The sequence below is a fragment of the Sturnira hondurensis genome, unplaced genomic scaffold (assembly GCF_014824575.4).
Source record: "Sturnira hondurensis isolate 20B ecotype Veracruz unplaced genomic scaffold, ASM1482457v3 Scaffold0010128, whole genome shotgun sequence".
Classification (NCBI taxonomy): Eukaryota; Metazoa; Chordata; class Mammalia; order Chiroptera; family Phyllostomidae; genus Sturnira; species Sturnira hondurensis.
This window is the reverse complement of record NW_028082759.1, coordinates 25,248,772-25,263,829: the sequence shown is the minus strand read 5'-3', so window position 1 is coordinate 25,263,829 and position 15,058 is coordinate 25,248,772. Positions and strand designations below refer to the sequence as shown.

The window sequence follows — 15,058 nt, the reverse complement described above, 5'->3', positions numbered from 1 at the left end:
CCTTCCACAGATTTCCTGTCTCAGGTAATAATAGCTCTCCATCCACCCACCTGCTCAGCCAAATCTTTTAGACTTACCTTTGGCTTCTCTCTTTCGGACAAATGTCACATCCAATCTACTGGGAACCAGGATGACATGTTAAAAACAGAAGACAGCTCTTACCCTGACTTACCAGGCCTTCCTGATTGGCTTCCTCTTAACTCCTCACCACACAGCTTTGTGCTTCTCCATTTTTCTCTGTCCTCCGACCAGGCTGGGCCCCTCCCCCAGGCGCTCCTCCAGTGCGGTAGGGCTTTCTCACTTATTCTTTCCTGTGCCTGGGATGATCTTCTCTACGCGACTTACTTTGCTCTCTCACTCTGTTGGGGAAGGGCTGCCCCACTTCTGGGCTTCTCTGGGCCACACTGGAAGAAGGAGTTGTCTTGGGCCACACATTAAATATATTGCAACATATCATCACAAAAAAAATCTCGTAATGTTTTAAGTAAACTTATGATTGTGTATTGGGCCACATTCATAGCCATCGTGGACTGCATGCGGCCTGCAGGCCATGGGGTGGACACCCCTGGTTCTAACTTAGGCCTTCACAGGAAGGGTGGGCACTTCCTTTCCTGCCCTGGAAAGGAGGGAAGATCTGGAGATGCAGCCACCCCCCAAACTCCCAACACCCATCTTAATTTTTCCATAGCACTTCCGTCTTTCTCAGTACTACACATTTGTATCATTTTTGGGTTCTGTCCATTTCCCCCACAAGGAAAAATAAATATTTCATGAACACATGGACTTTTTTTCACCGCGTTTTTGCCGTGCTTGGAATAGTGCTTGGCAAAGAGCAGACGTGTAATGCACAGGAGCAGCGTGAGTTGTCTGACGGGGGAGCTGAGCCCCTAAATGTGATTATGGGGCCAGGATGTCTTGCTCCATTAGGAATCAATTTTTAAAAAGATTTTATTTATTTATTTTTAGAGAGAGGGGAAGGGAAGGGGAAGGGAAGGGAGAGAGACATCGACATGCTAAAGAAACATCTATCAGTTGCCTCTTGCATGGGCTCAGCCGGGGACCTGGCCCACAACCCAACCACATTCCCTGACCGGGAATGGAACTGGCGACCCGCAGTCCTGTGGCATGCTGCCCAGCCGGCTGAGCCACACCAGACAGGGCAAGAATTAATTCAAAGAAATCATCACCTCTTTGTGTTTACTGCGTAAGCGGTCATTCTGTTTAATCTCCTCCTTTGTGAATGAGGCAGGTCACGTGCCATGGTGCGATTAGATGCTGCACATGTAGTTGTAACCTGAGTTTCAAAGAATTCAGGACGGGAAACTAAGCAGGTGAATAAACACCGGCGCTCACCTTGAACCCATTTCCCCCACCTTGTGACTTGGTTTCAGATGCCCCAGGCTGGAAGGCGCTTGCACACGCAGCCCCTGCCAGCACGGCGGCACGTGCACGGACTACTGGTCATGGCAGCAGTGCGCCTGCGCGGAAGGACTGACCGGCAAATACTGTGAGAAATGTACGTGAGCACTGCCCCCCCCACGCCCCTCGGGAACTTATAGTAACCGTGACAGGTGTACATGTGTGCACATTGGTGTGTAACTGAATTATGCTTTCATTCTAAACATTCAACAATGTTTAATTGGTGAAACACAGTGGCATCTTAAAATTTATATTTTTAACTTGAGGAAGAGTGATACCCCTCTAGAATTCCTTACTAGGTGCACCATTAGTTTCCATTTTATAAATATGTATATATATATATATATATATATATATATATATATATTTGTTTGTTTGTTTGTTTACCTATAGGGATGCTAGGCAGTTTACAAGGCCGGGGGATATATTTAGACTTGGGCTTCATATTGCCTGCCTTTAGGTAATACGTCTCTGGTGAATATTTCATATTTGGTAGAAAGCGTAGGTAAGCACTGCACACTGAGCTCAAAACATCCGATAATGCATTATAATCTATTACAATAAAGCGCTACTCTAATTTTAACTTCAAATTATTAGAACTGGCTTTCAGTATTACTTTTCAAATCCTTTTCTTAGTTGTTTGTTTCTAAACATAGTTCTCCTGTTGGTAAGACACGGCGGTGGCCCCACCATCGTTGGGCTCTGGGGCTCGCTCATTTCGAGACCTGTGTCCCCCGGACTAACCAACCCCAATGGGCTCTCTGCTATAAAGATGGCTTCATGTTCGCATAAGTGCTTTACTTAAACCACTGCCTTGAACTGACTATTTTTTAAAACTCATTTGACTCTATTATATGAGAATGAATTGAATTCATGATTAAATCAAGGATACTATAATCCAAAAGATGTTCATAGCAGAGGTATAATTGTGTTTAATTATTTAGGATAAAATGCAAACATAGAAAAAAACACTTTGACACATGATAATTTTTAAAGTAATGAATAGGAACCCAATTATACCTGTAATATGAAATGAGTCATTGACTTTAGAAATGTCTTGTTTTTCAAAAAACAGATATAATTTACATACTATAAAATTTAGGTTTTAAAAGTATACCATTTAATGCTGAAATCCATTTGTGTTCATTTTCTGTCTTGTTTTTAGTTATGGTGCTAGAACAAACTTCCATATTTCGCTAGTGTGAAAATTTTATCAGATTATCACAAATTATAATTATATATAATAATTATGCATGATTAAATACACATGAATAAATTCCACATGGTTATTACTACTCATAAAGTTCATTACAAAAATAAATATTTGGTGTCATACTTTTTTCCTTCAAGTTTCTAATGTACTAGAGACTTCAAAGATTGCAAACCATGTTAATACGAAAATATATATTCATTTATGAATTATGGAAACAGGGAGACAGTGTCAACAAATAATAATTCCCTATATTTCCCCCAAATTTAATAGGTGGCTTTCTCTTCAGCTACTCATAATTTACCTCAAGTATCAAGTATTTAATGAATATTTCCCAAATGATTAATGACTATCATAAAATGTTTTACATTTCATGGTTCTGAAATGGATTTAAGCTTTAAAACCCACTCAGACAATAATTCACAAGTGGGAATTATTTTTTTAATAGGAGGGGTGGGGGCATTACTTGTAATGTTAATATTTCCATTGTCCCTTTTTGTAATTTTTTGTCACCTGTAATCACTCCGTGAGAAATAATGGGTGCATTTATTTCCCCTCCTTTGCTGGCTTGCAGCGGTCACTCCTGACACGGCTCTGTCACTAGAAGGCAAAGGGCGCCTGGACTACCACATGAGCCAGAATGAGAAGCGAGAATATCTGTTAAGACAGAGCATGCGAGGCGCCACGTTGGAGCCTTTTGGTGCGAACAGCCTGGAAGTGAAATTCAGGACGAGAAGCGAGAATGGCATTTTAATCCACATCCAAGAAAGCAGCAATTACACTACCGTGAAGGTAAAATAAAAGCTAATAGGGACTTCCCTTGGTCAGACCGCCTGCTGTGTCACGGTTTCAGTCCCTTCTCCCGTAATTTCTGTCCTTTGCTTCCACAGCCCATTGGAGTTCCCACTGATGCTGGGCACGATTCCAATGTCGTCTGTCTTAACCATTTCCCAGGCATTGGCCAGGGTAACCAAGGTCTGCATGGTTTGGTTTCTAAACACTTTTGTCTTGTTCTAGTGGAGAGATCACTGCTAGGTAGGCCGGCCCAGAAAGAATTTCTGTGATCTGTTTTGCCTAATAAAAACTTGCATTGCTTTTTCCCTAGTGTTAAACAAAGTAAAACAAAAAGATAATGTATCTTTGACATGGAAAAATACTTTTCTCCAAGAACTATTTCAAACACTGATATGCGTGTGTGCAAAGTAGGGCAAAGGGAGGTTCATGGTTATTCATGTAGAAAATAATGCAATAATGAATAGGTAATAATACGAGAATAAATTAGGTTTTGTGTGCTCACAACTGTAGACCTACTTTTACCCGCCCTGTATATTAAAGGGCAAGAAGGGAATTAGGTAAAACATTTTGAAATTATCTGACTTTCCTCTGCAGCACGTATTCAATTTACTATCTGGGTAAACCCTGTGAAATTAAGTATCTTCAGAATTATTGTAAGTAAAATTACAGTTAAATTCTCCAAATAATTTTTAAATAAATATAAACATTACGTTTAATGAAAATAGTGGATTGATTTATCATTAGGCTTTTATATAATTTGTTATTTTTTTCTCCGTTGTAACTGAGACACTGCACTGGTGAGTAATTTTATTAGATATGCATTTTCCATCGGCTCAGCAGCTTTAATTTCTAAAACTAGTATTCTGCTTTCTATTTCACAAATAAGATATCTCTTTTATCATCACCTTCTTCAGCTTAGGTATATTAACTACTTTCTATGTTATTTTATATATTATAATTTTACTCATAATTTATATGAGTTTTGGTAAATTCTTTTAAAAAAGATTTCCTGATTTTTTCTTATATAAATCAACACTTTGAAAATTACTAAAAGTTTAGTTAATAAAAAATCAAAACGCATAGAAAATACCAGGTTTAACTCACACATAAAACTAAAAATAAAAACAGATGTTCACCTTTAAACTTCAGCCTTTTTATTCTCAAAAATTTTCTCTATCCAAGCCAACTTTGGTTGTTATGTTCCATGTACACATCTTTAATAAGAAGTAAAAAAAAAACAAAAAAAACCCAGTCTTTTAAAAGTTCTCATATTATAATTTCCCAGTCCAGTCCTTCCCAACTGGGGTGGTCTTACCCTGCAGGCACGTTCTGCAAGGTCCACACACATTGTTCCTTGTCACGGTGGGGGCGGTTTGGGGGAATCTCTAAGGACCCTACAGTGCACTACCCAGCCCCCACAAAAGGAGACCGCTCAGTGTGAAATGTCAGCAGTGCCCGTGTGACAGCCTCTGCCCTAACCCAGGACGAGGGCGCATCCTCAGCCAGCGACTGCATCTCTGCTGGGGGCACAAAGAGCCCAGCCCCCCAAATTCACAGGCCACTGCAATGCAAAGAGCGCAAGTCACGGAAGAAGGTTATTAGTCAGTGTTTGTAATTTGCATTGAAAAGTGTCCTGGAAGCCAAGAAAGTAAAGAAGTAAAGAGAGAAGTCGACCTTCCCAGCCTGCGAGAAACATCTTTTCTGCGCGTCAAGAGGCGTGGACATGGAGCTCTGTGCCTTATCGGTTAAGCGGCTTCCAAGTCCTCGTGCCATTTACATGACATATGAAATGTTCCTGTACAGCATCTCCTTAAGCCAAGACATGCAAAATACAATGTGGCTGAAGAAATCGGTGACAGCACTTTCCTTCCTGAAGGAAGAAGCTGAATGTCAGGATCCATTTTTGTCACCTCAAAGCCCTGCACGTGCAGCCCTCCCGGCTCCCAGCCTCTCGGGGCCGGACTGTGTGGTGCTGGTAATGAGCGCTCTTAAAGAGGGCGGGAAGGAAAATGCCACCGGGTAAAAATAATGCGTAAGGAGACCAAAGGCACGTTGCTTCTGTAGGAAAGTTTGAAAAGCAGCTTTTCCGAGATGAAGGGGCCTGACAGGTGAACTAAGTACATTAAAAAAAAAATAAACAAAAAGAAAATCCAACTGAAAACATTGAATAAGGAGAATTAAATAACAGGAGGAGAGTGGTCATTGTTAGCTGGCAAGTTATACGGCAGACAGGAATCTGATCTCCTGCAGCCCCCCGGGAAGCTAGTTCAAGGGCACTGCTGCTTACCAATCCGCTTATCAGTGACCGAGGCCCCTGGTTTTCTTCTTTCTTTCTTTTGGCTCACTGTCTGACAGTTTCTTTCTTTCTTTTTTTTTTTTTAGTTTTTTTACATACTCTGAATCAGTCAACTTCTTTCTCTCTCTCTCTCTCTCTCTCTCTCTCTCTCTCTCTCACACACACACACACACACACACACGGAAATGAAAATGAAAGGGTGAACAGGATTCTGCATGTCTGGAGGAGAGAGGGTCGGGGGTGGGTATCCGTAGCAATGTGAGAAGAGATGAGAATGTATACTCGATAGAGTCTGTTTGGATATAAAAGAAATTAAGAAGCGGAGATGTCAGGGAGAAAAGCAGAAGGAGAGCACATGCGTGTGGAAGCGGGTTGGCGCTGCAGGCAGAGGGCGCCAGCGGCCCCCCTCTTTCCTGGCATGTCATGCGTCTCCACATCTGGAGTTCTGTCAAAAAAAAAAAAAAATGGATGATGGACTTTCTACTCCAAATCCATTCTTCTGTTTGGGTACATAGCTCTTTGGTTTGTTTTTGATTTTCAGTGAGCCTAGGTATATTGCACAGACTTGGGATGAGGGATTCAGAGCTCTATAGATTAAAAAATAAATAGATGGATGAGTAAGCCGATGAATAAATGAAGCAAAACATTAGCATGATGTTTTGAAGGCTAAAACGAAGGCAGGAGTTTGGTGCAGTATTATTGGGGAAAGGGAAAACCTTAGGAATGTTACAATCTTCTCAGCGCATCCACTCTGCGGGATATCCCAGGGACACCGTCTTCAAAGAAAAGGATGAATGTGTTGTGATCGCTCTGGTGAGAAACACGGAGGCTGACGAAGGCTCTTCCCAAAGAGCGTTTTCAAAAGGGACTCTGGCTGAACCGACGACGAGTTGCTGTTTCTGCCATTTGTCATGAGACCTTGCCCATTTGATGAAATGTTATTGTCATTTAACCACAACTGTCTTTTTTCCTGTCTGAGTTTGGTACTGAAATATTTTATTATCTAGAGACTGCTTTAATAAAATATTACAATAGGAATAACATATGTAAATGTGTTAGGCATATTTTCCACAGTACAAACAAACTGATTTTTCATTCTACCAGATGTGTTTGTTGCATAGAGAAATGGCATTTGATCTGAGTGACACAATAAACAGATCCATCCTTTCGTACCTGTCACGGGAGACTCGGTGTCACTTCATCCCCTTGCCGACACACCAGCTCTGTCTGGTAGCTCGATGGGATGATGCTCTCTGAAGTGAATGTTCATCTGACTCCTAAATTATTTTATTTTCTAAAGTATCTATGCAGAACTCTGGATACTTGGTACTTGGAAACAGGAGTAGGAGCATCCTGTTACCCACATTCTCTACTGGGCAAAGCAGTAGAAACCAAATATCCCAGAGATAAACTGGAAGAGGGTGCCGGCGGGAAGGCTTGCCCAGGGACTTCATTACTGAGAACTCACCCTTGATTCGTCAAGAGTATTTTTTGAACCTCAATAACTGATGTAAATAATAGGCATATTTTTCCCCAAGATTTTAGTGTGTCATAGATAACAGCTAACACAATTTATTTTTGCCAACTATGCTTCATTTTTATCTAAGCACTGGTTATTTTGCAAGTAGTTTTGCCTTTTTTTAATCATTTTGGCCATTTACTAAACTGACCTTTTTGTCTTATACTTTCACCATTGCCATTAAGTTATAGGAAGTCACAAAAAAGTTTTAATTCACTTATCTGAAAATGGGTATTCACCCCATTATTATCTTTGGTTTTCCCTTTCCCTAATAATCTTTGCTGTGTTCCGGAATGTAATTCTATGCATCTTGAATAATCAGGCACAAATAGAATAACACCTTGAAAACTGTCGAAACTATTAAATGTGAAGGTGTATGTTACTAAAGTCATAGAGACAGATGGAGAAATACCCTCGAATACAACCAGCCTCTTCACCTGTTATGTCTGCTTTGAATTGATCAGTAGCTTAAGGTTTTATTTTGCTTTTGTTTTTATTCAAGCATATTATAATTTTACAATATTTTATATATTTATAGATTAAGAACGGCAAAATACATTTTACATCCGATGCCGGAATCGCTGGGAAGGTGGAGAGGAACCTCCCTGAAGTGTACGTTGCCGATGGCCACTGGCATACTTTTCTAATAGGGAAAAATGGAACAGCCACAGTACTGTCCATCGACAGGACATACCGCAGAGATGTCGCCCACCCCACTCAGGATTTTGGCGGCCTCGACGTGCTCACTATATCCCTCGGAGGGATCCCCCCCAATCAAGGTCACCGGGACACTCTCGCAGGTAAGCGCTGGTGCCGAGCGCAGTCACGAAGCAAAGGGAGGGCTGGTTCTCTCAACGTTGCTGCGTTTCTGACTATCAGCTATGACCATTCTCAGACTGTCAGAACTATCCTTAGAAAATGGATGCTGGGCGATCAGCCATCACTTACTTTGGATACTGGCATTTGTTCTACCAGGTCGTAACTCAGCCCATGGTGCTTGGATGGTAAAAAGTAGAGTAAGTCCAGGATTACAGAACCCAGCACCTTGGGGGGTGATGTCACAGGTAAAGGATGAAGTGGGTTCTTCTAGATCATGACAGAGTTTTGGTCTTATTCTCAGAACCATAGGAAGTTACAAAAACTTTGTCTTAGGAGTGTCCAGCGATGGTCATGGTCTTCCCGGCTCCACCATGGAGGATGCCCTGGCGGACACCGGTGAACTCGCCAAGATTAGTGGGAAGACACCGCAGTGATGCGGGCCAGGCGCCACGCGAGCTTGGGCGAGTGTGGCGGCAGAGGAGTCGTAAAGGAGTGAATAGGGGAGAAGTACTGAAAAATTTAATGAGACTGTTGGTGACTCGGGTAAAAGTCAGGGGGGTTCTGACTTTTCAGCCAGAAGGAGGGCAGTGTCCCTGAGAAAGGCAGGCACGGGACAGTACAAAAAGAATCGGGTCCTTGGGACGCACCCAGATTTCGGTTGGGGACAGTGTGGTGTGGAGCACCTTGCAGAAAGCCCTTTCTGTAGCTGGGCTGGAACCAAGAGTGGACTGTAGCTGGAAACGTGTGTTAGGAGTTTTCAGCGGCAAGCAGGTCACTGAAGCACTGGGCGGGGATAGGATGGAATGAGAAAGGAGCCTAGGTCGTGGGAAGAACTCCAGGAGAACAGGAGCACACACAGATGTCATAGCTCATGGAATGAGAATGGATGAGGGATGGAAAGGTTGAAGATGGAACAATGCATCGGGAAGAGGAAACCAGAAAACTGCATGGGAGACTAGTGCAGTTAGGGCATCAAAGTTCAAGTCCAGGTCATAGGCCGTTTACGTTTAACTTATTTGAGAATATCAATGTCGATTCATTGGGACGTTTTAGGAAAGCACATCAATGTAAATCATGCATTTTGTTAGTGACAAAATAGATTCTTGGGCTCTGGGATGAGAGCATTAGCAATATTAGTATACGCTAATCTAACGGAGCTTCTCAACTTCTTAAAAAATAATCACTACCCTCTAAGGAGCCATTTTAGATATTTTTTTCTAACCCCCGCTGTCTCCGCCTCATGAAATATAGAGCTATACGCCATATCCGCCCTTTCAAGTCTCACAAACCACTGTCAGAGCTAAGATTTTCCTTTTGCTGCCCAAGAACCTGTGCTCAGCGCCTCGGAAGCAATATTAGAACCATGGAGAAGGCATGGTCTAAAGAGTGTAGCTATTGGCCCATTTTTTGTTCTGTCTATTTGCTAAAATACATTTTATTTCTATGTATGCACTTCTTGGTTTATAGACTATAAAAGTCAAACAAATAGATAATTAAATAAATAAAAGGAGGGAGAGAAAGCAAGTGCAGCCTATCTGAGCCATTCATAAATCTTCAGGAAGAGAGGGGTCTGAGCCATCCTCAGTTTGGTTGTGGAAATCTCCCCCCATCTTGCTAAGAAGTTAGGTCATCAGATGCACAGATATATTGCCCTTGAACTTCATGGTGGCTCTTAGTCTGGGGTTGCAGAGCTCTCGTGATGTGATGTGACGTGACGTGAAGCTTCTCTTGACCAGCTGCCACCGGGCAGCTTTGGAAGCCTGTGGTGTTCTCTAAGCCACCGTGGTCCTCCTTCTCCCCACAGGCTTCGACGGCTGCATTGCATCCATGCTCTATGGCGGGGAGAGCCTGCCTTTCAGCGGGAAGCACAGCCTGGCCTCCATCTCCAAGACGGATCCCTCCGTGAAAACAGGCTGTCGGGGGCCAAACATCTGTGCCAGCAACCCCTGCTGGGGTGATTTACTGTGTATCAACCAGTGGTATGCCTACAAGTGTGTGCCCCCTGGTGACTGTGCCTCGCACCCCTGCCAGAACGGGGGCAGCTGCGAGCCGGGGCTGCACACCGGCTTCACCTGTAGCTGCCCAGAGTCACACACCGGGAGGACCTGTGAGACGGTGGTGGCCTGCCTCGGGGTCATCTGTCCTCAGGGGAGGCTGTGCAAAGCTGGGAGTCCTGGAGGGCACGTCTGTGTTCTGAGTCCTGGTCCCGAAGAGATCTCTCTGCCCCTGTGGGCCGTGCCTGCCATCGTGGGCAGCTGTGCCACGGTGCTGGCCCTCCTGGTCCTGAGCCTGATCCTCTGTAACCAGTGCCGGGGCAAGAAGGCCAACAGCCCCAAAGAGGAGAAGAAACCCAAGGAAAAGAAAAAGAAGGGGAGCGAGAACGTTGCTTTTGATGATCCAGACAACATCCCGCCCTACGGGGACGACATGACTGTGAGGAAGCAGCCGGAGGGGAACCCCAAGCCTGATATCATTGAGAGGGAGAACCCCTACCTCATCTATGATGAGACAGACATCCCCCACAACTCGGAGACCATCCCCAGCGCCCCGCTGGCCTCCCCTGAGCAGGAGATCGAGCACTATGACATCGACAACGCCAGCAGCATCGCCCCATCAGACGCAGACATCATCCAGCACTACAAGCAGTTCCGCAGCCACACCCCGAAGTTCTCCATCCAGAGGCACAGCCCCCTGGGCTTCGCCAGGCAGTCCCCCATGCCCCTGGGAGCCAGCAGCCTGACCTACCAGCCTTCCTACGGCCCGGGCTTGAGAACCAGCTCCCTGAGTCACTCGGCCTGCCCCACCCCCAACCCGCTGTCTCGGCACAGCCCCGCGCCCTTCTCAAAGTCCTCCACTTTCTACAGGCACAGCCCGGCCAGGGAGCTGCACCTCCCCGCCAGGGACGGGGCCTCGGCCGAGATGCATGGCGACCCCTGCCAGCCTGGCATTTTCAGCTACGCCACGAGGCTGGGCAGGAGGAGCAAGAGCCCCCAGGCCCTGGCTGCGCACGGCTCCAGGCCCGGGAGCCGCCTGAAGCAGCCAATCGGGCAGATCCCTCTGGAATCTTCCCCTCCGGTGGGGCTCTCCATCGAGGAGGTGGAGAGACTCAACACGCCCCGCCCGAGGAACCCCAGCATCTGCAGCGCAGACCACGGAAGGTCTTCCTCCGAGGAGGACTGCCGGAGGCCCCTGTCCCGGACCAGGAACCCCGCGGACGGCATTCCCGCCCCCGAGTCGTCCTCCGACAGCGACTCCCACGAGTCGTTCACGTGCTCAGAAATGGAGTACGACAGGGAAAAGCCCATGGTGTACACCTCCAGGATGCCCAAACTGTCTCAAGTCAATGAGTCAGATGCGGACGATGAAGACAATTACGGCGCCAGGCTGAAGCCCAGAAGATACCACGGCCGCAGGGCCGAGGGCGCGCCTGGGGGCGCACAGACGCCAGGGGTGGCCGACAACACACTGCCCTTGAAGCTGGGGCAGCAAGCGGGGAACTTCAACTGGGACAACCTGTTGAACTGGGGCCCTGGCTTTGGGCATTATGTGGATGTGTTTAAGGATTTGGCATCTCTCCCAGAAAAAGCAGCAGCCAATGAAGATGGCAAAAGTGGGACGAGCCAGCCAGCGCCCAAGGATGGCGAGGCGGAGCAGTACGTGTGAGCGGGTGTGCGCGGCTGCACCGGGAAGACGAGGGCACTCCCGTAGCGCACGGTCTGGCCGCTGGGCAGCGTGCAAAACCGGCCAGTAAGCACGGGTGTCGGTGTCGGAGGGAAACTTTTAAAAATAATAACCACAATGCTGCTGAAACCGACTCACAACAACTTTAATTTAATGTGCTTGGTTGCATTTTTTCCCCCTGCATGCATCGAGTTGTGTGAGTAGTGATGTGGCGTGCAGCATTCGGAAGTTTTCTTCTTACCACTGTTTGCTGTGTGATTTTGAAAAGTGATGCCCTTGCCATTGCAGAAATGAACTTGTTGCTCTCACAGTGGGGTTGAGTATCATTGCTGTTGTGTTATTACTGTTTTGCATCGCAAGATCCTTGAGGTTTAACAGATCCCTGTAAAGCGTAGAAAGGAGCCCTCCTATCCGTGAATGAAAGACTAAGTATTAATACTTTAAGGATTGTAGATTCCATATTCGATGTTGCTCGGGTGTGTCTCAAGATTTGAATATGTTTTACATGACCATGGGTACTAAAATGAAGTCATTTTGTTCAGCACTTTAGGACTTTCTTATGAAATTGTGTTAAAACTTCTGAATCGTCTTTTGTGTGAACAGCGATGGTCTTCCAACTTTTATCAGGCTTCCACTAGGAACAAAATGATCGCATACGGTCCCCAGAACACTGCCACCTTCTACTGTGGAATAATGCCGTCCGCCACGCCTCTCAGAGACACTGTCAAAGGTTATTTATTGAAAAATGTTCTATGCTTTTAAAATTTTAAGAGTCGACTTAAGAAAGCCTATGATTGGACTTACTTTTCAACCATTTAGCATTTACCCCAAGTACCCAGTTTTTATAATTTATATAAAGTCCAATTTCAACACTTCTTACTTTCTGTCATTTTGTAGATCATTTTTAATACTGTGTAAAAACTTTTTTTTTTACACCTAAGCCGTGTTTTTGATACTGATATTTTCCTATGCTGAATAGTTTTCTTACTTTCCGGGAAGGTAAGAAAATACTTTTTTTACATTTGTTACTTATGTAACGTTCATATTTTCCACATTTTGATATTTGTAACATACTGTATGCTTTCTACTTGTAAATGCCAACAATAGAATTAAAATATTTATTTAAAATATGTTGTATCCATAGTGTAATGTTAAATTTTCATCTCTCTGTGGTATTTTCTCCCCTGATTGAAAATAGCCTCTACTTGTCAGGAAGGTATGTCAAGTTGAACTATAAATGGGCAACCTCTTTTTCTTAAAAAAAAACAAACAAACACGAGTGTGGATAATTGCCAGAACAGATACCTTACGGTCGTTTTGGTGGCCTCCTACCTGCCGGAGTCCTTGGACTTCCCTGGAGCATAATGAGCTTCGACTGGGCTGGCCGCAGGGGCCTAGCTCTGTGAGGAGCTCGCGGTAAGCATCTGGCAATCGACGGCTGCCCGTTCCCCATAGAGTACGTTCACTGAAGGGCAGCTTCGGACCAGGCTTACAGGTCCAGGAAGAGCCCGGAATTAGAGCTCATTGTGGAGAAACGTCTGGGTCTCACTTTCCCCAACTTTCCTTGAAGTCCAGTGGCATGGCAGGAATGACGGGGAAGGTTCTGCACTTGCCCGAGTCCCCGATCACTCTGCGGCAGTCACTCTAAACAAAGTTCACATTGTTTTTGCCAAGGCAAGCCCCTGCTCTCAGGTAGTCACCCAAGAGTGAAAGTTCAGGAGAAGCGTTGAGCCAGGAACAAAACCATGTGTGCACAGATGGTTACGTCTCGGAGAGCAGGACTCCCGCGAATTACCGCGCAGCCTCAGAACATTCTGTAGTGAGAACCTGCCCCGGCCCGAATGATTTTGGCTCTGCCACTGACTGCCCTCCAGCCAAGAGGGATTTGAACAATATGTGTAGAAGCTTTCAGTAAATAAAAAAACTTTTAAATTAATACCAAGAAATTGAAATTTAGTCCAGAATTATTTTGTCATTTCATAATGTTGGGACTGTGGTTTTTGTTTCAGAATAGGAAATCAAGTGTGGGTTTAATCTAAATTTCAATATTCCTATAATGTGGTATAGACTGAGTGCAAGACACTAATTTTTTTTTGTCATCTGTGGTGAGCAAACGTGTTTTGGTATTTCCTTATGAATTTTAGTATTATGGATTTATGAGCCAAATATGGGACCATGCTGAATGCTTCATATAACTCAAAACAGAATACATTTTTTTCTCTCTAGAAACTCTGAAGCACCTCAATGTCTTCATGGATATAAACCCTATAATTGAGAGCAGAGCCCAAGTAAAATGATAAACAGGATTATTGCTAAGGGTTAAGGGGAAAGAAACTGGTGCCAAGATTCTGTGTTCTAATTCTCTAAGAATTCTTTGTGAGGTAGAGGATTATGACGTGCTTGATTAATCCATCCCAGTGTAAGAATAATGTCGAATTTTTTTAGGACAATTTCTAGTCTTTGGTTCTCCTTGGAAATTTTTCACTGAAGCAAGAATGACACAGCATAACAAATCAGAAACGAGGGTCACGGAAGTCTCACGTGCAGATGAATACTGACATGCTGAAATGCGGAGCGATGCGTTGGATGTTAGGGTTGTGGGAGATTCAAGACAAATTGACAAGGCAGCGATTCCCTCAGATAAATGGTTAATGGTGCCCTGTGTGTTCACACACAAAATCGGGACCTCAGAATTCTAATCCAGCCCCCCGTAAGGGTTTATTGGACTTCCTGGGATACAGTCACTCCGGTGGGCTCCTTCTGCGTGTGTGTTGTGAAAGCGTTACTTCCTTCCGGTGCACACTGAAAACACCGTGGTGTTCGTGTGGCCCGGAGGGGCGGCATGTACCTCTCAGACTTGCAACTGGGTGGGCACAGGGCTCGGGCGGCCCGCTTCTTAAGAGGCACGTTGCTGCTGCTTTCAGGACTGTTTCTGGGACTTTCTAAATGAGCTGATGGTGTTAATAGTTTATTCAGATACATTAAAATTATTTTAAGAAATGGAGCCATCAGAAGGACTTGGAGCCTTCTCACATGTTGCTATGAAAATATTTAACAACACCATGGGTGATGAGAAATATAACTGATGAACTATCGAAAGTTATGTCCTTTATAAATATTTTATTTATAAGGGAAAATAAAATATATAACTGTGTGATTTTATTACTTCCAGACACTCCATCTAAGACTAAGAACAAATCACCGTTTTCATGAAAATGCATTTTTACTTACTTGAATTCAACATTTCAGCCACATACTTTTTCTTTTCCCAATTTATGTTATAGATCTAATTAAGGGATGAACATTTCCAAATGACTGA

The 15,058-nt window shown here is 44.4% G+C and overlaps 1 protein-coding gene across 1 annotated transcript in view; it reads left to right on the top strand.

The window, feature by feature from the left end:
* Positions 1-12,647, top strand: part of FAT4 (FAT atypical cadherin 4) — a 140,724-nt gene extending 128,077 nt beyond the window's left edge. Inside the window, exons 14-17 of the mRNA XM_037058572.1 lie at positions 1,392-1,516; positions 3,204-3,421; positions 7,778-8,039; positions 9,863-12,647. Of these exons, the coding sequence (XP_036914467.1) occupies positions 1,392-1,516; positions 3,204-3,421; positions 7,778-8,039; positions 9,863-11,721 (2,464 nt within the window). The 3' untranslated portion in view covers positions 11,722-12,647. The remainder of the gene's footprint in view (positions 1-1,391; positions 1,517-3,203; positions 3,422-7,777; positions 8,040-9,862) is intronic.
* Positions 12,648-15,058: the final 2,411 nt, after the last annotated feature.